Raw genomic sequence first — 22,373 nt, 5'->3', positions numbered from 1 at the left:
TGAGCCTCCTCTTCTCCAGGCTAAGCAACCCCAGCTCCCTCAGCCTCTCCTCACAGGGCTGTGCTCCAGACCCCTCCCCAGCTTTGTTGCCCTTCTCTGGACACCTTCCAGCAGCTCAACATCTTTCCTAACCTGAGGAGCCCAGAACTGGACACAGGACTCAAGGTGTGGCCTCAGCAGTGCTGAGCACAGGGCACAATGACTTCCCTGCTCCTGCTGGCCACACTCTTCCTGCTGCAGGCCAGGATGCCCTTGGCCTTCTTGGCCCCCTGGGCACACTGCTGGCTCCTGTTCAGCTGCTGTCACCCAGTACCCCCAGGTCCCTTTCTGCCTGGCTGCTCTCAGCCACTCTGCCCCCAGCCTGTAGCTGTGCATGGGGTTGCCGTAGCCAAAGTGCAGCACCTGGCACTTGGACTTGTTAAATGCCATGCCATTGGCCTCTGCCCACCTGTCCAGCCTGGCAAGGTCCCTCTGCAGAGCTCTCCTACCCTCTCACAGGTCAACATCTGCTCCTAACTTGGTGTCATCTGCAAACTTGCTGACTGACTCAACCCCCTCATCCATATCATCAATGAAGATGTTAAAGAGCATGGGGCCCAGCACTGATCCCTGGGGGACAACACTGGTGCCTGGCTGCCAGCTGGCTGTGGCACCATTCACCACCACTCTCTGGGCTCAGCCCCCAGCCAGTTCCTAACCCAGCTCAGAGAGCTGCTGTCCAAGCCAGGGGCTGACAGCTTGGCCAGGAGTTTGCCGTGGGGGATGGTGTCAAAGGCCTTGCTGCAGTCCAGGCAGACTCCATCCACAGCCTGCCCCACACCCACCAGGCAGTCACCTGGGCATGGAAAGAGATCAGGCTGGTCAGGCAGGACCTGCCCTTCCTGAATCCATGTTGGCTGGACTTGTTTTGGTCATGATGTGTCTTTTCCTAGGCTCCTTCAATGCTTCCTTCTGCCCTCATGCCTCTGGCTGTCGGGATCAGGTGATTGCAGACAACCAAATTGAGTTTGACGTTTCTGACCCTGAGGTCTCTGTTACAGTGCTGATTCCTGATGGCAAGGTGCTGGTCCTGGTAGGTTTGTTACCTGAATGGACTTAAAAATGTTCCTCTCAGCTTCACCATTCATTTAGAGATGCATGCAGAGCTGAAAGCCAGGAAGAAAGAATGTGTCTTTTAGAGCTGTTTCAAGTTTTTAGGCTCTTTTGCACTGTTCATGTTTGATTTTAAAGTATTCAAATGCTCTGCATTGTTTTTATTGTACACTGGAGGGTCCAAGGTTGGACTGGATGACCTTTGAGGCCTTTTCCAACCAGTGAGCATCACAACTCTGGGGGGAAAGAATCACAGAATCAGAGCCACTTCGGTTGGAAAAGCTTTTTAAGATCATCCACTCCACCCATTAGAATAGAATAGAAGAGAATCATAGAATAGAATAGAATAGAATAGAATAGGATAGGATAGGATAGGATAGGATAGGATAGGATAGGATAGGATAGGATAGGATAGGATAGAATGAATAGCATAGCAAAGCATAGAATAGAATAGCATAGACCAGTTTGGAAGAGACCTTCAAGATCATCAAGTCCAACCACTCACCCAACACCATCTAATTAACTCAACCATGGCACCAAGTGCCTCATCCAGGCTCTTCCTAAACACCTCCAGGGATGGTGACTCCTCCCTGAGCAGCACATTCCAATGGCCAATCACTCTCTCTATGAAGAATTTGTTCCTAGCATCCATCCTAAACCTCCCCTGGTGCAGCTTGAGACTGTGTCCTCTTGTTCTGGTGCTGCTTGCCTGGGAGAAGAGACCAACCCCTACCTGTCTACAATCTTCCTTCAGGGAGTTGCAGACAGCAATAAGGTTTCCCCTGAGCCTCCTCTACCAAGTCTGGGGCTAAACCATAGCCCTCAGCACCACATCTCTGCCTCTCTGAAACACCTCCAGGGATGAGCATTCAACCACCTCCCTGGGCAGCCTGTGCCAGGCTCGGAGAACCCTTGCAGGGGAGAAGTTTCTTCTAATATGCAACCTAAACCTGCCTTGGTGCAGCTTGAGGCCACTTCCTCTCACCCCAAAGAGGAGAAGTGTGTTTTCCTACTCTTTTTAGTCAAGTGCTGTGTGATTGAGGGAAATCCAGAGGATGTAATGATGAAGCAACATTTCACCAGCTGAATGTCCTTAGCTTTGTGTCTTTGGCTTTCTCTGAAATGTCCAACTGGGCTCTCTTGTCGTTTTAAGGACAAGCTCTTAGCTGTTCCAGCAGACACCTACAGTTACAAAATTCTTGACACAAAGGCAGTGGACAAGTCTCTTGATTTTATCAGCCAGTGTGGAGGAAACAGTTTTGCTCTTGAGTAAGCCTTGCTTTCTAGACCACTGAGCTGTGCCAACACGCTGGGGATCCTTGTGAATAACTTCCGCTCTCTGTTAAAGGCTTCTGTATGCAATCCCCATCCCTGTGCTGCACTCAAATGCTATGCATGGCTTCTGCTGGCCCACTGCATTTCTATGAGCCATTTGGCCATGACTTTCTGCTGGAAGTGACATGGAAAGGCAGTGCTCCCAGGCCAGAGGAGGGAAATCTCTCCTTTCTCTGTCTCTGGCCCGTCCGTATTTGGTGCTTCGCTTGGCATGTCTGAACCGGTGTCACTAATGCACGCTCTTCCCTTGGACAAAGACCTTACCTGCATGTTGAAACCATTCACCACTAACTTCAATCAGAGTACACCTTGCATGTGCACTGATGCCATCCTTGTGTCAAAGAACTCCCTGAAAGACAGGGCCCTGATTTACTGCCCCCCCTGCAAAGCCTGCTCCTGACAGTTCCCAAGTGCTGATGCGTGCATGGTTTATATTCCAGTCTCAACAGCCCAGAAGGATCCTCAGCCTTCTGCAGGGACTCTGTGAAGTCCCTCGTGGCTTTCTACAACAATGGAGCCCTGCCCTGTAATTGCCACAGCTCAGGTGCCATGAGCCCTACTTGCAGCCCCCTGGGAGGGCAGTGCCTGTGCAGAGCCAACGTCATCGGGCGGCGGTGCAGCCGATGCCAGACCGGCTACTACGGATTCCCCTTCTGCAAGGGTAAGGGCATGCTCAGGGCAGCTGAGTGCTGGGGGCATGAAAAGTGATAATTGCCCTTTCAATGATGCCTTCTGTAAGATATTTGCCTATTTTCTCAACCCAACATGCTGAGATGAGGATAAATTCTTTACTTTGATTGCCTTATTTGCAGCCTCCAAAATAGGTCCAGCAGACAGCCACAGCCATTGGCAATGGCCTTGAATTCAGCTGCTGGCACATTAGTGTGGTTAAACATTTCCTTGTGGGGATCAAATCCTTACACAGCAATACCTGAGAGCCAGGTAGGTTGTGTAAAGCCAGGATTAGGTTGGAAAAGTTGGAACTGTTTTGGTTGGGAAAGCCCTTAAAGATCATTGAGTCCAACCATTCTCTAACTCTGCCAAGGCTGGGGCTAAGCCATGGCCCTCAGCACCACATCTCTGCCTCTTCGAAACACCTCCAGGGATGAGGATTCAACCACCTCTCTGGGTAGCCTTTCCAACAACAGGTACCAGCCTCACTTTTCTCTGCAGGGCTTGATCCTGGGAGAGGCTGGTTGAGCTGTCTTAGATGTAGTGTAGCAGAACTTTCAGCTGCAGGCAGATGTGTTCCCCTTCTCTCCAAGTACACCTAGTTCACAATGAGATGTGCCTTTGCTTGTGCTCCCTGGTCAGGTGTAGCAGGCTGCTGTTCAGCTGGTTGCAATCCAGATTGCCACACTGTTGGCCAAGAGCATTGTTCTGCACTGGCTGCTAACTCCTAGACTCATAGAACAGCCTAGGCTGGAAGAGACCTCAGAGATCATCTGTTTCAACACTCTGCCATAGGTTTCCACCAGCCCAGACTGCCCAAGGCCTCATCCAGCCTGGCCTTGAACACTCCCAGGGAGGGGGCATCCTCCCTGGGCAGCCTGTGCCAGAGTCTCACCACCCTCACTGCAAAGAATTTCTTCCTCATCTCCAGTCTCAATCTCCCCTCTCCCAGCTCAAAGCCATTGTTCCTCATTCTGTCTCTCCAGGCCTTTGTCAAAAGTCCCTCCCCAGCTCTCCTGGAGTCCCTTCAGATACTGGAGGGCTGCTCTAAGATCTCCCTGGAGCCTTCTCTTCCCCAGGCTGAACAGCCCCAACTCTCCCAGCCTGTTCCCATAGGGGAGCTTCTCCAGCCCTCTGATCATCTTCGTGGCCTCCTCTGGACCTGCTCCAGCAGTTCCATGTCCTTCAGTGTTGATGTTTTCATGACCCTGAGCTCTAAAACTGCTGAACAAGAGCAAAGACCTGTGCTCTCTATACTCTAAAGGCTGTGTGTGTTTGTTCCTTGGGCAAGTTCAGTGCCAAGGTGGGTTTTCATTTCTGGAACCTTTTCTTTGACCTAGCCTGCAAGTGTGGGCAGCACCTCTGTGATGCTGTGACTGGTGAATGCATCTGCCCTCCACGAACTGTGAGACCCAGGTGTGAGGTGTGTGAGCAACATTCCTTCAGCTATCACCCTGTTACTGGCTGTCAGAGCTGCAACTGCTCAGAAAGAGGAGTTGTCAACGTGGCCAGCCCACAGTGTGACAAAACCAGTGGGCAATGCAGGTGAGTTTGGGTGTCAAAAGGGTCTCCTGGGGTGCATCAAGAAAATATCCAGCAGGTCTAGGGAGGTTCTGTTTCCATTCTACTCTGCCCTGGTGAGACCACACCTGGAATAGTCTGCCCAGTTTTGGGTTCTCCATTTCAAGAGGGACAGGGATCTGCTGGACACAGTTCAATGGAAGGCTGTGAGGATGAGGAGGGGACTGAAATATCTCTGTGGTGAAGAGAGACTGAGAGCCCTGGGGCTGTTTAGTCTGGAGAAGAGAAGGCTGAGAGGGGATCTGATCAATGTCTATCAATAGCTGAGGGGTGGGGAACAAGATGAAGGTGTCAGGATCCTTACACAGCAAAACTGAGAGTCAGTAGGTTGTGCAAGGCCAGAATTAGGTTGGAAAAGTTGGAATTGTTTTGTTTGGGAAAGCCCTTTAAGATCATTGAGTCCAACCTTTCTCTAACTCTGCCAAGGCTGGGGCTAAGCCATGTCCTTCAGCACCACATCTCTGCCTCTTTGAAACACCTCCAGGGCTGGGGATTCAACCACCTCACTGGGCAGCCTCTTACAGGCCTTGAGAACCCTTTCAAGGAAGAAGTTTCTTCTAATGTTCAACCTAAACCTTCCCTGGTGCAATTTGAGCAATGAGAGCAATGAGGTCTCCCCTCAGCCTCCTCTTCTCCACACTAAACGCCTCCAGCTCCCCAGCCCTGTTCTTCAGACCCTTCCCCACCTTTGTTGCCCTTCTCTGGACCTGCTCCTACAACTCAGTGTCTTGACTCCCTCTTCTCTGTTGATCCAGATGCAAACCAGGGGTAAGAGGCCTGCAGTGTGACCAGTGTGCTCCTGGTACTTATGGCTTCCCCAGCTGCAGGCCCTGTAGCTGCAACAGAGATGGAACAGAACCAGATGTTTGTGATCCCCAGACAGGAATTTGTCTCTGCAAGGTCAGCTAAATCAAGTTACTTCTGCATTCCCAAGCATTGTTTGCACATCAGTGACTTGTTTGTGTTCCATGGGGTGAATGAAAGGAATTTATCATCAGGGCTGGAGCACCTCACCTACGGGGACAGGCTGGGAGAGTTTGGGCTGGGAGAGGAGAAGGCTCCAGGGAGACCTTAGAGCAACCTTCCAGTACCTGAAGGTAGCTACAGGAGAGCTGCAGAGGGACTTTAGACAAAGGCATGTAGAGACAGGATGAGGGGGAATGGATTGAAGGTGGCATAGGGGATTGAGACTGGAGGCTAGGAGGAAATTCTTTGCAGTGAGGGTGGTGAGACACTGGCACAGGTTGCCCAGGGAGGCTGTGGATGTCCTCTACCTGGAGGTGTCCAAGGCCAGGCTGGATGAGGCCTGGAGCAAGCTGGGCTGGTGGGAGGTGTCCCTGCCCATGGCAGAGGGTTGGAACATGATGTTCTTTAAAGTCCCTTCCTCGTGGGACCCCTATGTGAGCAGTGTGACCCCTACCCCTGCCAGAATACTCTGAATTTCCAGTAGAAGTTGAGTGCAGCTGCACAGAACCATCTCCCCTTGCAGTGTGTGCACAGATCATCCTGGGGGCAGTTCAATGCCACTGTGTGAGCAGTCCAGTGGCTGCTGTCCAAGCAGTCTTGGGCTTTGCAGGACGTTTCAGAGCTGCAGAGGAGGTGGCCATTGGCTCTCTGCAGCAGTCTGTGCCCTGCACAGAGCTGCTTCCTGCATCTGCAGCCCTGGGTTTGGATGGCACCCAGCTCCCACGCTGCTTTTAGCCACATTGTGTCAGTTGACATTTTCACCACATGATTATAGCCAGGAAATCTGCTTTTGTTCTTATCTGCATCATTAAATGTGAGAAATGGGAACTTTCACAAGGGACCTTTTCTACTGTGGGCTTGGAAAAGCCAGCAGGAGGGGTTTGGCAGGGACACTACCAGCTGCCTCTGACTAGTGTTTAGTGCTCTGTGGTTCACTCTGCAAACCAGAAAGACAGCTCACAGCTAAGAGATTCTCCAGGAAGTCAGCTGGCTTTGCACTTGTTATGGTTGTAAGTGTGAAGTCCTGCACCTGGGGAAGAACAACCCCATGGAGCAGCACAGGTGGGGGAGCAGCTCTGGGGACAAGGACCTGGGAGTCCTGGTGGACAGCAGGATGCCCATGAGCCAGCAATGTGCCCTTGTGGCCAATGGCAGCCCGGGGGGCATCAAAAGGATTGTGGACAGCAAGTGGAGGGAGAGGTTCCCCTGCCCCTCTACTCTGCCCTGGTGAGGCCACATCTGGAATATTGTGCCTGGGCTCCATTCTGGGCACATTCTGGGCTCCCCAGTTCAAGAAGGACCTCAGCCAACTGCTTGGAAGAGTCCAGCACAGTGCTGCAAGGATGCTGAAGGGAGTGGAACATCTGCCTGTGAGGAAGGGCTGAGGGAGCTGGGGCTCTTTAGCCTGGAGAAGAACAGTCTGAGGGGGAACTCATCAATGCTGATCAAGGGTGGGGGTCAGGAGGATGGGACCAGGCTTTGTTCAGTGGTGCCCAGTGACAGACAAGGGGCAGCAGGCACAAACTTGACCATCAGAAGTGTCATCTAAACATGAGGAGGAACTTCTCTAATTTAAGGGAGATGGAGCCCTGCCCAGAGAGATGCTGGAGTCTCCATCTCTGGAGACTTTCCTAGCCTGCCTGGATGTGCTCCTGTGTGACCTTCTGTAGGTGAGCCTGCCTTGGCAGGGAGGTTGGACTGGGTGATCTCCAGAGGTCCCTCCCAACCCTTCCCATTCTGTGCTTTGCACTCAGGTGTATCCAGCCCACCACACATTTTCATCCAAGCTTCCAGGAGGCTATGGGGGGATCTTGTTGCCATCTACAACTCCCTGAAGGGAGGTTGTAGCCAGGTGGGGGTTGGTCTCTTCTCCCAGGCACCCAGCAGCAGAACAAGAGGACAGAGTCTCAAGCTGTGCCAGGGGAGGTTTAGGCTGGAGGTGAGGAAGAAGTTCTTCCCAGCAAGAGAGATTGGCCATTGGGATGTGCTGCCCAGGGAGGTGGTGGAGTCCTCATCCCTGGAGGTGCTTAGGAAGAGCCTGGCTGAGGCACTTGGTGCCATGGTGTAGCTGATCAGATGGTGCTGGGTGATAGGTTGGACTGGATGATCTGTGAGGTCTTTTCCACCCCGGTTCATTCTGTCCTCTGTCTTCTTTCAGAGGATTTGGGTTGTGCACAGGTTATGAAACAGCCTCATGAAAACCAGAAGGAATGAGCTGAGTTTTCTTTCAACTGTGTCTTCACAGGAGAATGTTGAAGGTGCAGAATGTGACACCTGCAAAGCAGGATCCTTTTTCTTGGACCCTTCTAACCCCAAGGGATGCAGCTCTTGCTTTTGTTTCGGGGCCACCAGCAAGTGTCGCAGCAGCGCTGGGCGCAGAGCCAAGGTGTGTCTGCAGTCTCTCTTCTTGACCAACAGAAGTCTGCCTTTGGTCCATGAAGGAAATGTCTCATTTCTCCCAACACTGAAAGTGCCAGGGGCTGCACTTTGGCCACAGCAACCCCAGGCAGAGCTACAGGCTAGGGACAGAGTGGCTAAGAGCTGCCAAACAGAAAGGGACCTGGGGGTGCTGATTGAAGGCTGCCTAAACATGAGCCAGCAGTGTGCCCAAGGGGCCAAGAAGGCCAATGGCATCCTGGCCTGCATCAAGAAGAGTGTGGCCAGCAGGAGCAGGGAAGTCATTGTGCCCTGTGCTCAGCACTGCTGAGGCCACACCTGGAGTCCTGTGTCCAGTTCTGGGCTCCTCAGTTTAAGAAGGACATTGAGAGACTTGAAGGTGTCCAGAGAAGGGCAAGAAAGCTGGGGAGGGGTCTGGAGCACAGCCCTGTGAGGAGAGGCTGAGGGAGCTGGGGTTGCTTAGCCTGGAGAAGAGGAGGCTCAGGGGAGACCTCCTTGCTCTCTCCAACTCCCTGAAGGGAGGTTGTAGCCAGGTGGAAGTTGGTCTCTTCTCTCTAGCAAGCAGCACCAGAACAAGAGGACACAGTCTCAAGCTGCGCCAGGGGAGGTTTAGGCTGGAGGTGAGGAGAAAGTTCTTCCCTGAGAGAATTGTTAGCCATTGGGATGTGCTGCCCAGGGAGGTGGTGGAGTCACATTGCTCAGAGGCTTTAGGCTGGCTTTGAAGGGGTTGAATTTCATGCTGAGGGAACTGTAGAGGCTAAACAATTTCTCCTTCCTCTGTGCTGGTGAGGTTAATAGAAGTCTATCCCCTTTGTGTCTTTCCAACAGTTTGTGGACATGAGGAGCTGGCGCTTGGAGGCGGTGGATGAGCAGCTGGACATCCCTGTCAGTTTCAATCCAGTCAGCAACAGTGTGGTGGCTGATGTGCAAGAGCTGCCTGCTTCAGTGCACAGCTTGTACTGGAGGGCACCACCTTCTTACCTGGGACAGAAGGTAAAGGACACCCAACTCATTGCATAGCCAGCAGGTCAAGGGAGAAGATTTTCCCCCTCTGCTCCACTCTGCTGAGACCACAGCTGGAGCTCTGGGTCCAGTTCTGGAGCCTCTGTTCCAGGAAGGATCTGAAGGTGCTGGAAGGTGTCCAGAGAAGGGCCACGAGGATGAGCAGAGGGCTGGAGCTGTTCTCCCATGAGGACAGACTGAGGGAGTTGGGGCTGTTCAGTCTGGAGAAGAGAAGGCTCTGAGGAGACCTAATTGTGGCCTTCCAGGATCTGCAGGGGGCTCCAAGAAAGCTGGGGAGGGACTTTTGAGGGTGTTAGGGAGGGATAGGACTGGGGGGGATGGAGCAAAAGTAGAAATGGGTAGATTCAGATTGGATGTGAGGAAGAAGTTGTTCCCCATAGAATCATAGAATCAATAAGGTTGGAAAATACCTCAGAGATCATCCAGTCCAACCTGTCACCCAACACCTCCTGACTACTAAACCATGGCTCCAAGTGCCACAGCCAAGCCTTTTCTGAACACCTCCAGGGATGTTGACTCCACCACCTCCCTGGGCAGCACATCCCAATGACTAACAATTCTCTCTGGGAAGAACTTTCTCCTCACCTCCAGCCTAAACCTCCCCTGCCACAGCTTGAGACTGTGTCCTCTTGTTCTGCTGCTGCTTGCCTGGGAGACCAACCCCCACCTGGCTACAACCTCCCTTCAGGGAGTTGGAGAGAGCAATGAGGTCTCCCCTGAGCCTCCTCTTCTCCAGGCTAAGCAACCCCAGCTCCCTCAGCCTCTCCTCACAGGGCTGTGCTCCAGACCCCTCCCCAGCTTTGTTGCCCTTCTCTGGACACCTTCAAGTGTTTCAATGAGGGTGGTGAGAGCCTGGCACAGGTTGCCCAGGGAGGTGGTGGAAGCCTCCTGCCTGGAGGTGTTTGCAGCCAGGCTGGATGTGGCTGTGAGCAACCTGCTGCAGTGTGAGGTGTCCCTGCCCATGGCAGGGGGGCTGGGACTGGCTGATCCTTGAGGTCCCTTCCAGCCCTGACAGCTCTGTGATTCTCTGAGTTTTAGCAACTCCTTTTCTTTCCTTTTGCCAGCATCCTTGGTAAAGAGGCTCCTTGTTTTCCTTAGCTAGGTTTCTCTTTGCTCCCTCATAAAGATTCATGTCTTAGTTGTCATGCCAGGCATTAGATTTTGTTTCTCAGCCCAGTGTTAGAATTCTGACCAATAACCCAGGCTTCATCATCCTGCTTGCTGCCAGGGAGCTCTTCCTGGGAACAGCTTGCTCAGGAGCCATGGTGCAGCGCCCTGCTACCTCCGGCTGCTTTTCTCATGCCCAGCACATGTTGAGCTTGCCAATGAGCCTGGGTATCTTTTACACTCCCTAGACTATCTGCTTTGCAGATTTCCAGAGAAGAAAAGGTGGTTCCATGCTCAGTGGTATGGAACAACCCCCAGCCTTTTGCTTGTGATCTGTTGCTCCAGGAGGGCAACGCCTGTTGTCCTAACCTTTGTCTTCTGGCAGCTGCTTCCTGCTCTTGCTACTCAGGCAAAGGAGCAGGCAGCTAATGCCTGTTAGCATTTCAGCCTGCTCACGCTAACCAGAGGGACTTTGCTGCTGCTGGCTTGCAAGCCCAAAGCCTCAGGTTCTCCCTGTTTGGACCTCTGACGGTGCTGGTAGTTGCTGGCCAGCTGTAGAGCACACAGGATTCCCAACTGCAATCCTTCTGTCACACAAGTGACAAGAAGACTCCAGAGCTGGAAAGGTGCTGAATGTCCTAAGTTCCTCTTGGTCCCCATTTTAAAGACTAGAGATGCACCTTCCATCCTGCTTTCAGCTGAAGAGCAGAGGGCTGGAGCACCTCTCCTGTGAAGAGATGCTGAAAGAAGTGGGGCTGTTCAGCCTGGAGAAGGGAAGGCTCCAGGGACATCTCAGAGCTGCATTTCAGTATTTGAAGGGGACCTACAGAGAGCTGGGGAGGGACTGTTCAGAAGGGCTGTGAGGCCAGGATGAGGGCAATGGTTTGAAACTGGAGCAGGGCAGAGTTAGGTTGGACAGCAGGAGGAAGTTCTGCACGGTGGGGCTGGTGAGACACTGAAACAGGCTGCCCAGGGATGTGGTTGAGGCTCCATCCCTGGAGACATTCAAAATCAGACTTGATGTGGCCCTGGGCAGCCTCCTCTTACTGGAGGTGTTCCTGCTGAGTGCAGGGGGGTTGCACAAGATACCCTTTGAAGGTCTCTTTCAACCCAATGCAATCTGTGGCTCTGTGAAGAGCACATTTAGTTAGGGTTCCTCTTGCAAATGTTCCAGAGGTTCTTCTTTCAGTTCCTGCATTGGCTTCTCAAAGCAGGTTGGTATTAAAGCAGCTCCTGACTGCTACAGTGGGAAACCCAAAGGCCTTTTGTGGTTCCCATAACCTGAATTAGGCAAAAACCCTTCTGAAAGTGAGCTGTGAAGGAAGTGCTTTGGGGTTCATGTTGCATGTCACAGTATCTACCCAGGCACTCCACAGCTTGCTTTTGTTGGCAACCACAGCTCTGTAAACAGTTCTCTTTCTGGCCCTGCTTTGCTGAGCTCTGTGTGTCAGTGTATCTCTTAGCACAGGCAATACTGCAAGTAATGAAAGTCCCCCCCAAAAGCTTGCTGCTGGTGGTTGGACTCATGGCACTGGATTCTGACAGTATCAGGGTTTGGTCTGCTTCCAGTGCTAGCACCACTCAGAAGATGGCAACAAGATCACTCCAGGCATCTTTCAGTATGATGAGAGCATAAATATTGGCTTTAATTGTTCTAAATCTTTTAACTAGGAGAGTATGCTTGGATTTAGCAGAGTCCATAGGATCACAGAACTGTCAGGGTTGGAAGGGACCTCAAGGCTCAGCCAGTCCCAACCCCCCTGCCATGGGCAGGGACACCTCACACTACAGCAGGTTGCTCACAGCCACATCCAGCCTGGCTGCAAACACCTCCAGGCATAAGGCTGCCACCACCTCCCTGGGCAACCTGTGCCAGGCTCTCACCACCCTCATGGGGAACAACTTCTTCCTCACAGCCAATCTCAATCTCCCCACTTCTAGTTCTGCTCCATCCCCCCCAGTCCTATCACTGATACCCTCAGATCCTGGAAGGCCACAATGAGGTCTCCTGGGAGCCTTCTCCTCTCCAGCCTGCACAACCCCAACTCTCTCAGGCTGTCTCCAGAGCAGAGCAGCTCCAGCCCTCTGCTCCTCCTCGTGGCCCTTCTCTGGACACCTTCCAGCACCTCCAGAGCCTTCCTGGCACAGAGGCTCCAGAACTGGCCCCAGAGCTCCAGCTGTGGTCTCAGCAGAGTGGAGCAGAGATATTCAAGGTGAGGCTGAACAGGGCTCTGGGCAACCTGATCTAGCTGAGGATGTCCCTGCTGACTGCAGAGAGGGTTGGGCTGGATGAGCTTTGGAGGTCCCTTCTGACCCAAACCATTCCATGGTTCTATGATTGCAGTAAGCTTATAAAATGCTGTCCCATCAAAGCCACCTGAGTCTGACTTCTTTTTAGCCATGGCTGTTTGTGGGGCTCACCACCACGTTCATTGTCAGTCTGACTTCTGCTTTCTATGAGCCAAGTCTGTTGTGTAGGGTCAGGGCAAGAAGAACATCCAGGTGGCCATTGGATTGCTCCTAGTTATGATATGCAGGTAACCTCAGAGGACAGGAACTGCTCACAAGGTGATGATGCCAGATACACAAAGTAAACAGAATAGGAAGTAATTTCTGCCAAGCAACAGGTTTTCATATTTAGCCTAAAGAAGAAAGAGGAACTGTCTTAGTTACAGTGCTGGAAGCTGGGGTAAGCTGGAATACAAAGGTAGCTTTAATTTAAGAGGGATTTAAGAAGGACTTTGAGAGACTTGAAGGTGTCCAGAGAAGGGCAACAAAGCTGGGGAGGGGTCTGGAGCACAGACCTGTGAGGAGAGGCTGAGGGAGCTGGGGTTGCTTAGCCTGGAGAAGAGGAGGGTCAGGGGAGACCTCATTGCTCTCTCCAACTCCCTGAAGGGAGGTTGTAGCCAGGTGGGGGTTGGTCTCTTCTTCCAGGCAAGCAGCACCAGAACAAGAGGACACAGTCTCAAGCTGTGCCAGGGGAGGTTTAGGCTGGAGGTGAGGAGAAAGCTCTTCCCAGAAAGAGGAATTGCCCATTGGGATGTGCTGCCCAGGGAGGTGGTGGAGTCCCCGTCCCTGGAGGTGTTTAGGAAGAGCCTGGCTGAGGCACTTGGTGCCATGGTTGAGTTGTCAGGAGGTGTTGGGTGACAGGTTGGACTTGCTGATCTTTCCAACCTTATTGATTCTATGATCTTAACGTGAAGCAGGAATGCAGTGAAGTATCTCTGGTCTTGTGCATTTCGTTACAGCTTTCTTCCTATGGTGGCTTCCTAAGCTACCAGGTGAAGTCTTTTGGCCTGCCTAGTGAGGGCATGGTTCTGCTGGACAAGAGGCCTGATGTGCAGCTGACAGTAAGTTTGGAAATATCACTTTTTCTGTCAAGCCATAGCAATACTGTGATGTCTTCTGTTACCTCCAACCTCTGGCCAGCCTGAGCTAGTGTGGGGTGTCCCTGCCCATGGCAGGGGGGTTGGAACTGAATGATCCTTGTGGTCCCTTCCAACCCTGACTGATGCTATGATACTATGATATAGTCTCCTTGTCCTGTTACCTGTAGCCTCCTTGCCCTACCTGGTACCTGTAGCCTCCTTGCCCTGCCTGTTACCTGTAGCCTCCTTGCCCTACCTGGTACCTGAAGTCTCCTTGCCCTGCCTGTTACCTGTAGTCTCCTTGCCCTACCTGGTACCTGTAGCCTCCTTGCCCTGCCTGTTACCTGTAGCCTCCTTGCCCTACCTGGTACCTGTAGCCTCCTTGCCCTGCCTGTTACCTGTAGCCTCCTTAAGTTCTATAGCAACTTCTTGCATTGAGCTCAGAATGATCAACACCTCTGTCTCCTGCCAAAGTAACAAACTGCTGAGCATATCTGACTTGTGGGCAAGCAGAATCATGGAATGGATTGGGTTGGAAGGGACCTCCCAGAACATCCAGTTCCAACCCTCTCCCATGGGCAGGGGCACCTCCCACTAGCCCAGGTTGCTCAAGGCCTCAGCTCAGGGGTATCCACATCCTCCCTGGGCAACATTTGCCAGGGTCTCCCCACCCTCACTCTAAAGAATTTCTTCCTCATCTCCAGTCTCAATCTCCCCACTTCCAGCTTTAATCCATTCCCCCTCTTCCTGTCACTCCCAGCCCTTGTCACAAGTCCCTCTCCAGCTCTCCTGGAGCCCTTCAGGTACTGGAAGGCTGCTCTGAGGTCTCCCCAGAGCCTTCTATTCTCAAGGCTGAGCAGCCCCAACCCTCCCAGCCTGTCCCCATAGGGGAGGTTGTCCAACCTTGGATCATCTTTGTGGACTCCTCTCAATCCTCTCCAGCAGCTCCAGGCCCTTCTTGTGCTGGGACCCCAGAGCTGGAGGCAGTGCTGCAGGTGGGCTCTGAGCAGAGCAGAGCAGAGGGGCAGAATCCCCTCCCTGTGCTGCTGCTCTCCCTGCTCTGGCTGCAGCTCAGCACACAGCTGCCTGCTGGGCTGCCAGGGACCAGTGCTGGCTCCTGGGGAGTTTGTCACCAACTGACACAAGGCCATCTCCCCCAGCCTGCTCTGGAGCCACTCCTCACCTAGCCTGTATTTGTGCTTGGGATTGCCCCAACCCTGGTGCAGGACTTTGCCACTGGCCTTAGAAATATTCACAGTATCACCAAGGTTGGAAGAGACCTCAAATCATAGAGTCCAACCTGTCACCACAGACCTCATGACTAGACCATGGCACCAAGTGCCACATCCAATCCCCTCTTGAACACCTCCAGGGATGGGGACTCCACCACCTCCCTGGGCAGCACATTCCAATGGCCAACGACTCTCTCAGTGAAGAACTTTCTCCTCACCTCCAGCCTAAACTTCCCCTGGCACAGCTTGAGACTGTGTCCTCTTGTTCTGGTGCTGCTTGCCTGGGAGAAGAGACCAACCCCCACCTGGCTACAACCTCCCTTCAGGAAGTTGGAGAGAGTCTCCCCTAAGCCTCCTCTTCTGCAGGCTAAGCAACCCCAGCTCCCTCAGCCTCTCCTCACAGGGCTGTGCTCCAGACCCCTCCCCAGCCTTGTTGCCCTTCTCTGGACACCTTCAAGTGTCTCAATGTCCTTCTTAAACTGAGAGGCCCCAACATCTGCTCCTAACTGGGTGTCATCTGCAAACTTGCTGATGACTGACTCAATGCCCTCATCCAGATCATCATTGAAGATGTTAAAGAGCATGGGGCCCAGCACTGATCCCTGGGGCAGACCACTGGTGCCTGGCCGCCAGCTGGCTGTGGCACCATTCACCACCACTCTCTGTGAAGAGTACTTGTGGAAAACCCCCCAGACTACTACTAATTCCTTGCACACTTGCATTGCCTTGAGCAGCCTGGGCTGGTGGGAGGTGTCCCTGCCCATAGCAGGGGTTGGAACTGGATGAGCTTTAAGGTCCCTTCCAACCCAAACCATTCTGTGATTCTATGATTCCATGAAAGAAGAGGATTAATATCCTCCATCAGAGGTTCTTGCATCTGAACTCACTACCATAAGCAGCAGCCCAGCAGCAATGTTCTCTCCTCCTCCTCACACAGGGCCAGCAAATGAAGGTTGTCTATGTGGACCCCAACAACCCACAGCCTGACCGTCAGTACCACGGCCGTGTGCAGCTGGTGGAGGTAAGAACTGGGTGAGCAGTGCCCTGCCCTTCCCACAGCACCTGAAAAACACCCAGCTGGAGTGTGCAGAGACACCCAGTACGTGAGGGGGGATACAGAATAACACACACTTGAAAGATAAACCTTTCTTTCTCTCTTCCCTGCCACACTGAGCCTAGCTTCAACACTAGGACCTCGAATTTAGTCATCTCAACCACTCTGAGCCCTCAGCACTCCCTCCTTCAGGGCCAGTGGAGTCATCCTGAATCACTCATCAATGAGAGATGATTCATCACAGCTCCAGACTGTACTTAACAGGGCTGGAATGAACTGGTCTCTGTTTTTCTTGCTGTCTAGCTGCCCAGACTGGGTGCCCAAAATTCAGGCAGGGGAATTGGGCAGGGATTATTCCTCCTTTAAATCTGTGCTCAGGATGTCAAGCTGGGTGGCACAGGTTGCCCAGGGAGGTGGTGGAAGCTTCATCCCTGGAGGTGTTTGCAGCCAGGCTGGATGTGGCTGTGAGCAACCTGCTGTAGTGTGAGGTGTCCCTGGCCATGGCAGGGGGGTTGGAACTGGATGCTCCTTCAGGTCCCTTCCAACCCTGACAAATCTATGATTCTATGAGTCTGTGATTTATTTCTGCCTCATCCACAGGCAGAAAAGATGATTCTTCAAGGCAGATTGCATGTTCAGTAGTGCTGGGCCTGTTTGCAGCAAGGAGGCACATGAGGGCAGCCCTCAAAGACTGAATTTCTGGGACTTTGCCTACTTTTAAAAACAAAAGCATTTTTTCTCCCCACCCTTTTATGGTGTGATGGCTGAGACCTCAAGGAGATGTGGAGGACAGAAGACCTTGTATGCTACCTCAAAAGCCTTGCAAAGTACAGGGTACCTCTCTGCTTATGCTCATTACTCCTTTTCCCACCTTTTTTTACACTTTTTTTATCTATGTTCTTGACCTCTGATTCACCCCACACCACTGGCACTGGAGATGTGCCACCAAGATGTTCAAAGGGCTGGAGCCCTGCCCCCCTGTGGGGACAGGCTGAGAGAGTTGGGGCTGTTCAGCCTTGTGGTGGGTTGACATTTCCCCCCAGCATTAACTTTGCCAGCCCAGCCCAGCTGGAAGAAAATGGAAGCTGCATTCACAGGCAAATTGCAGTCTACAATGGAATGAATCATAGAATCATAGGAGAGAATCAGTAAGGTTGGAAAAGACCTCAGAGATGGAATGGAATGGAATGGAATGGAATGGAATGGAATGGAATGGAATGGAATGGAATGGAATGGAATGGAATGGAATGGAATGGAATGGAATAAACCAGGTTGGAAAAGAACTTTGAGATCATCAAGTCCAACCTATCACCCAACACCATCTGATCAACTAAACCATGGCACCAAGTGCCTCAGCCAGGCTCTTCCTAAATGCCTCCAGGGATGGGGACTCCACCACCTCCCTGGGCAGCACATCCCAAGGGCAAATCTCTTGCTGGGAAGAATTTCTTCCTCACCTCCAGCCTAAACCTCCCCGGCACAGCCTGAGACTGTGTCCTCTTGTTCTGGTGCTGCTTGCCTGGCAGAAGAGACCAACCCCCACCTGGCTACAACCTCCCTTCAGGGAGTTGCAGAGAGCAATGAGGTCTCCCCTGAGCCTCCTCTTCTGCAGGCTAAGCAACCCCAGCTCCCTCAGCCTCTCCTCACAGGGCTGTGCTCCAGACCCCTCCCCAGCTTTGTTGCCCTTCTCTGGACACCTTCCAGCATCTCAACATCTTTCCTAACCTGAGGAGCCCAGAACTGGACCCAGGACTCAAGGTGTGACCTATCCTCAAGTCCAACCTGTCACCCAATACCTCATGACTAATTAAACCATGGCTTCAAGTGCCACATCCAATCCCCTCTTGAGTGCAGGGAACCTGTACAAAATACCCAGGAGTTACAATATTTACAGGGATTTACAATTAACAAACAGCACAGGAACCCCCCTGAACCTGCCAGCTTCTCCTTCCCCCCTTTACAAAAGAAGGGAAAAGGGAGCAGAGGGATGTTAACACCAAAACAATGCAGCCAAGGTCAAGCAGAAGCAAGTTAGTATCTCTCCAGAGCAAAGAAGCCAGAAGAGAGAGGAATTGTTTTGGCACAAGCAGGCTTATGGTAGAGATCTCTCCGATGGGATTGATTAGAATGATCTTTATTTCCCTTTTCACACCCAAGAGTGATTTGTTTACATTCTGCTGCTTCTCTGTGACAAATTGCAAAGGCATAGCCTAAAGCTACCACAAGCCTGGAGAAGAGAAGGCTCTGGGGAGACCTCAGAGCAGACTTCCAGTACCTGAAGGGGGCTCCAGAAGAGCTGGGCAGGGACTTGTGACAAGGGCTGGGAGTGACAGGAGGAGGGGGAATGGCTTTGAGCTGGGAGAGGGGAGATTGAGAGTGGAGGTTGGAATGGAATGGAATGGAATAGGATAGGATAGGATAGGATAGGATAGGATAGGATAGGATAGGATAGGATAGGATAGAAATAGAATAGAATAGAATAGAATAGAATAGAATAGAATAGAATAGAATAGAGTAGAATAGAATAGAATAGAATAGAAAAGAAAAGAAAAGAAAAGAAAATAGAATAGAATTATTGGTTTCTTCTCCCAGGCAAGCAGCACCAGAACAAGAGGACACAGTTTCAAGCTGTGCCAGGGGAGGTTTAGGCTGGAGGTTAGGAAGAAGTTCTTCCCAGAAAGAATTATTTGCCATTGGGATGTGCTGCCCAGGGAGCTGGTAGAGTCACCATCCCTGGAGGTGTTTAAGAAGAGACTGGATGGGGTGCTTGGTGCCATGATTTAGTTGATCAGATGGTTAGGAAGAAATTCTTCACAGTGAGGGTGGTGAGACACTGGCAGAGGTTGCCCAGGGAGGCTGTGGTTGCTCCCTCCCTGGACATGTTCAAGGCCAGGTTAAATGGGGCCTTGAACAACCTGGGCTAATGAGAGATGTCCCTGCCCATGGCAAGGGGTTGGAACTGGATGATCTTTGAGGTCCCTTCCAACCCAAACCACTCTGTGACTGTGTGAATTCCTCTGCCCCACGGTTTTGCCTCCTCTCCCATCCCATCTGCTTTGCTGGTTCTCTTTCTTTTTAAGAAGCTACAGGTCTGTGCTGTGCTCACTTTGTGCCCTTGTCGTGCAGGGAAACTTCAGGCATGCCAGCAGCAATCAGCTTGTATCCAGAGAAGAGCTGATGCTGATCCTGTCTAGACTGGAAGGGTTACACATCAGAGGCCTCTACTTCAGTGAGACTCAGCGCTTAACCCTGGCTGAGGTTGGGCTGGAAGAAGCCAGCAGCACAGGAAGCGGCAGCGTGGCCTACGGGGTGGAGAGCTGCTCCTGCCCTCCAGGCTACTCTGGTGACTCATGTCAGGTAGGAAGCTCTGCCTCCATGCTATACAATCCTCTTTTGTCTTGCCTACAGCTATGCATACTGCTTCAGTCAGAGAAAGGGCCTGCTTGTGAAAGTCATTTAGTGTGCCGCTTGTGAGCGCGGCTCTGAGACTTGAGCTGCCTGAGCACTGTAGGGCTAACAGCTCATGGTGGCTTCTGTGGAGCTGGGGATGCCACTGGATGTGTGCAAGGCACTTTGGTGGTGCTGGGGATGTCACTGGATGTGTGCAAGGCACTTTGGTGGTGCTGGGGATGTCACTGGATGTGTGCAAGGCACTTTGGTGGTGCTGGGGATGTCACTGGATGTGTGCAAGGCACTTTGGTGGTGCTGGGGATGTCACTGGATGTGTGCAAGGCACTTTGGTGGAGCTGGGGATGTCACTGGATGTGTGCAAGGCACTTTGGTGGAGCTGGGGATGTCACTGGATGTGTGCAAGGCACTTTGGTGGTGCTGGGGATGTCACTGGATGTGTGCAAGGCACTTTGGTGGAGCTGGGGATGTCACTGGATGTGTGCAAGGCACTTTGGTGGTGCTGGGGATGTCACTGGATGTGTGCAAGGCACTTTGGTGGTGCTGGGGATGCCACTGGATGTGTGCAAGGCACTTTGGTCGTGCTGGGGATGTCACTGGATGTGTGCAAGGCACTTTGGTGGTGCTGGGGATGCCACTGGATGTGTGCAAGGCACTATGGTGGAGCTGGGGATGTCACTGGATGTGTGCAAGGCACTTTGGTGGAGCTGGGAATGCCACTGGATGTGTGCAAGGCACTTTGGTGGTGCTGGGGATGCCACTGGATGTGTGCAAGGCACTTTGGTGGAGCTGGGGATGTCACTGGATGTGTGCAAGGCACTTTGGTGGAGCTGGGGATGCCACTGGATGTGTGCAAGGCACTTTGGTGGAGCTGGGAATGCCACTGGATGTGTGCAAGGCACTTTGGTGGTGCTGGGGATGCCACTGGATGTGTGCAAGGCACTTTGGTGGAGCTGGGGATGTCACTGGATGTGTGCAAGGCACTTTGGTGGAGCTGGGGATGCCACTGGATGTGTGCAAGGCACTTTGGTGGTGCTGGGGATGTCACTGGATGTGTGCAAGGCACTTTGGTGGTGCTGGGGATGTCACTGGATGTGTTCAAGGCACTTTGGTGGAGCTGGGGATGCCACTGGATGTGTGCAAGGCACTTTGGTGGAGCTGGGGATGTCACTGGATGTGTGCAAGGCACTTTGGTGGTGCTGGGGATGCCACTGGATGTGTGCAAGGCACTTTGGTGGAGCTGGGGATGTTGTTTTCTGTGTGTAAGATACTCCACTGAGGGGTTCTTCTGTGATGTTCTCTGAGAGGCTGAACAATCTCATTGATGCTTCAGTGGAGGGAAGGTCAGAACTGACTTTGATCAAAGTTTGAGAGACCAACACAATGAAGATTCACACTGAGGGTTCTGAAGCACTGGCCCAGGATTCCCAGAGAGATGGAGGATGCCCCATTCTTGGGATTACTCAAAGCCAGTTTGGAGTGGGCTCTGAATATCTTCATCTAGTTTGCTGGTGTCCCTGCTGACTGCAGGGGGCTTTGACTAGATGACCTATACAGGTCCCTTCCAGTCTCTGAACACTGGCATCAAGGAGCAGTTGATGTAAACAAAATGAGATCTTAGAATGGAATGGAATGGAATGGAATGGAATGGAATGGAATGGAATGGAATGGAATGGAATGGAATGGAATTAACCAGGTTGGAAAAGACTTCTGAGATCATCAAGTCCAACCTATCACCCAACACCATCTGATCAACTAAACCATGGCACCACGTGCCTCAGCCAGGCTCTTCCTCAACACCTCCAGGGATGGTGACTCCACCACCTCCCTGGGCAGCACATCCCAATGGCCAATCTCTCTTGCTGGGAAGAACTTTCTCTTCACCTCCAGCCTAAACCTCCCCTGGCACAGCTTGAGACTGTGTCCTCTTGTTCTGGTGCTGCTTGCCTGGGAGAAGAGACCAACCTCCACCCAGCTACAACCTCCCTTCAGGGAGTTGTAGAGAGCAAGAAGGTCTCCCCTGAGCCTCCTCTTCTGCAGGCTAAGCAACCCCAGCTCCCTCAGCCTCTGCTCACAGGGCTGTGCTCCAGACCCCTCCCCAGCTTTGTTGCCCTTCTCTGGACACCTTCCAGCAGCTCAACATCTTTCCTAACCTGAGTGGCCCAGAGCTGGACACAGGACTCAAGGTGTGGCCTCAGCAGTGCTGAGCACAGGGCACAATGACTTCCCTGCTCCTGCTGGCCACACTCTTCCTGATGCAGGCCAGGATGCCCTTGGCCTTCTGGGCCGCCTGGACATGCTGCTGGCTCCTGTTCAGCTGCTGTCACTCAGTCCCCCCAGGTCCCTTTCTGCCTGGCTGCTCTCAGCCACTCTGCCCCCAGCCTGTAGCGCTGCCTGGGGTTGTTGTGGCCAAAGTGCAGCACCTGGCACTTGGACTGTCCAGCCACTCTGAGCCCCAAACCCAGGCAGGTCTGTTCCAACCCAAACTAGTCTGTGATTTTTAGCAGGGCTCAAGGGAAATAACCTGACCCAGGTCATCCTGGCTGCTTTCCTGGCTTTATAGGAAAATGTTTGAATGCTGAAGTTAACTGGTTTGAACTAACTAACTAACTTACCGTGGAGCTGTTTTACTGCCAGAGGAAGGAACGCTGCTAGCTGCAGAATGGTGAAATCCTAGCTGCAGTTGTACATCCTGTCCCTGGTGCTGTCCCTGTGGCTGTGATACTTCTTGGCTGTCACTTTTCTGAGCACAGAACTTGACTGCTGTCACATGTGAGGAGCCAAGGCAGCAGCATAAAGTGCTGGAGAGATAAGCAGTGTCCTTAGTGCATGAAATCTGGGGAGTTGTTGCCTCAGAAGAAGAGCTGAGGCTTGCTGTGAGGCAGCAGCTGCTGAGCTCACCTTGCAAGCCTCTCTGCAATGAGGATGACAGAATAGTATCTCGAGTGGAGCAGCTGCAGAGAGCCTGAACAAGCCAGCAGTCGTGGCTGGCGTGCCTGGTGTGTGCCTCCACTCCTCAGGGCAGCTGCTCAGGGCTGACATTCCTGCTGCCATCCCATTGCTTTCAGCACGCTGCCTCCACAAAGCAAGCCGCTGGGCTGCTTTCTGCGAGCTGCTGGCAGTGCAGAGCCCACGGAA

At 52.5% G+C, this 22,373-nt stretch overlaps 1 protein-coding gene across 1 annotated transcript in view; it reads left to right on the top strand.

Annotated features, from left to right (window-relative positions):
- LAMA3 (laminin subunit alpha 3) overlaps nucleotides 1–22,373 on the top strand; it is a 169,955-nt gene that overhangs the window by 79,887 nt on the left and 67,695 nt on the right. Inside the window, exons 27-36 of the mRNA XM_054180143.1 lie at nucleotides 933–1,072; nucleotides 2,246–2,361; nucleotides 2,877–3,088; nucleotides 4,440–4,644; nucleotides 5,436–5,580; nucleotides 7,892–8,032; nucleotides 8,872–9,036; nucleotides 13,422–13,523; nucleotides 15,711–15,794; nucleotides 18,954–19,184. Of these exons, the coding sequence (XP_054036118.1) occupies nucleotides 933–1,072; nucleotides 2,246–2,361; nucleotides 2,877–3,088; nucleotides 4,440–4,644; nucleotides 5,436–5,580; nucleotides 7,892–8,032; nucleotides 8,872–9,036; nucleotides 13,422–13,523; nucleotides 15,711–15,794; nucleotides 18,954–19,184 (1,541 nt within the window). The remainder of the gene's footprint in view (nucleotides 1–932; nucleotides 1,073–2,245; nucleotides 2,362–2,876; nucleotides 3,089–4,439; nucleotides 4,645–5,435; nucleotides 5,581–7,891; nucleotides 8,033–8,871; nucleotides 9,037–13,421; nucleotides 13,524–15,710; nucleotides 15,795–18,953; nucleotides 19,185–22,373) is intronic.

The sequence above is a fragment of the Dryobates pubescens genome, chromosome 3, assembly GCF_014839835.1.
Source record: "Dryobates pubescens isolate bDryPub1 chromosome 3, bDryPub1.pri, whole genome shotgun sequence".
NCBI classification, from domain to species: domain Eukaryota; kingdom Metazoa; phylum Chordata; class Aves; order Piciformes; family Picidae; genus Dryobates; species Dryobates pubescens.
Note: the sequence above shows the minus strand (reverse complement) of the source record. Positions and strands in the feature narration are given on the sequence as shown.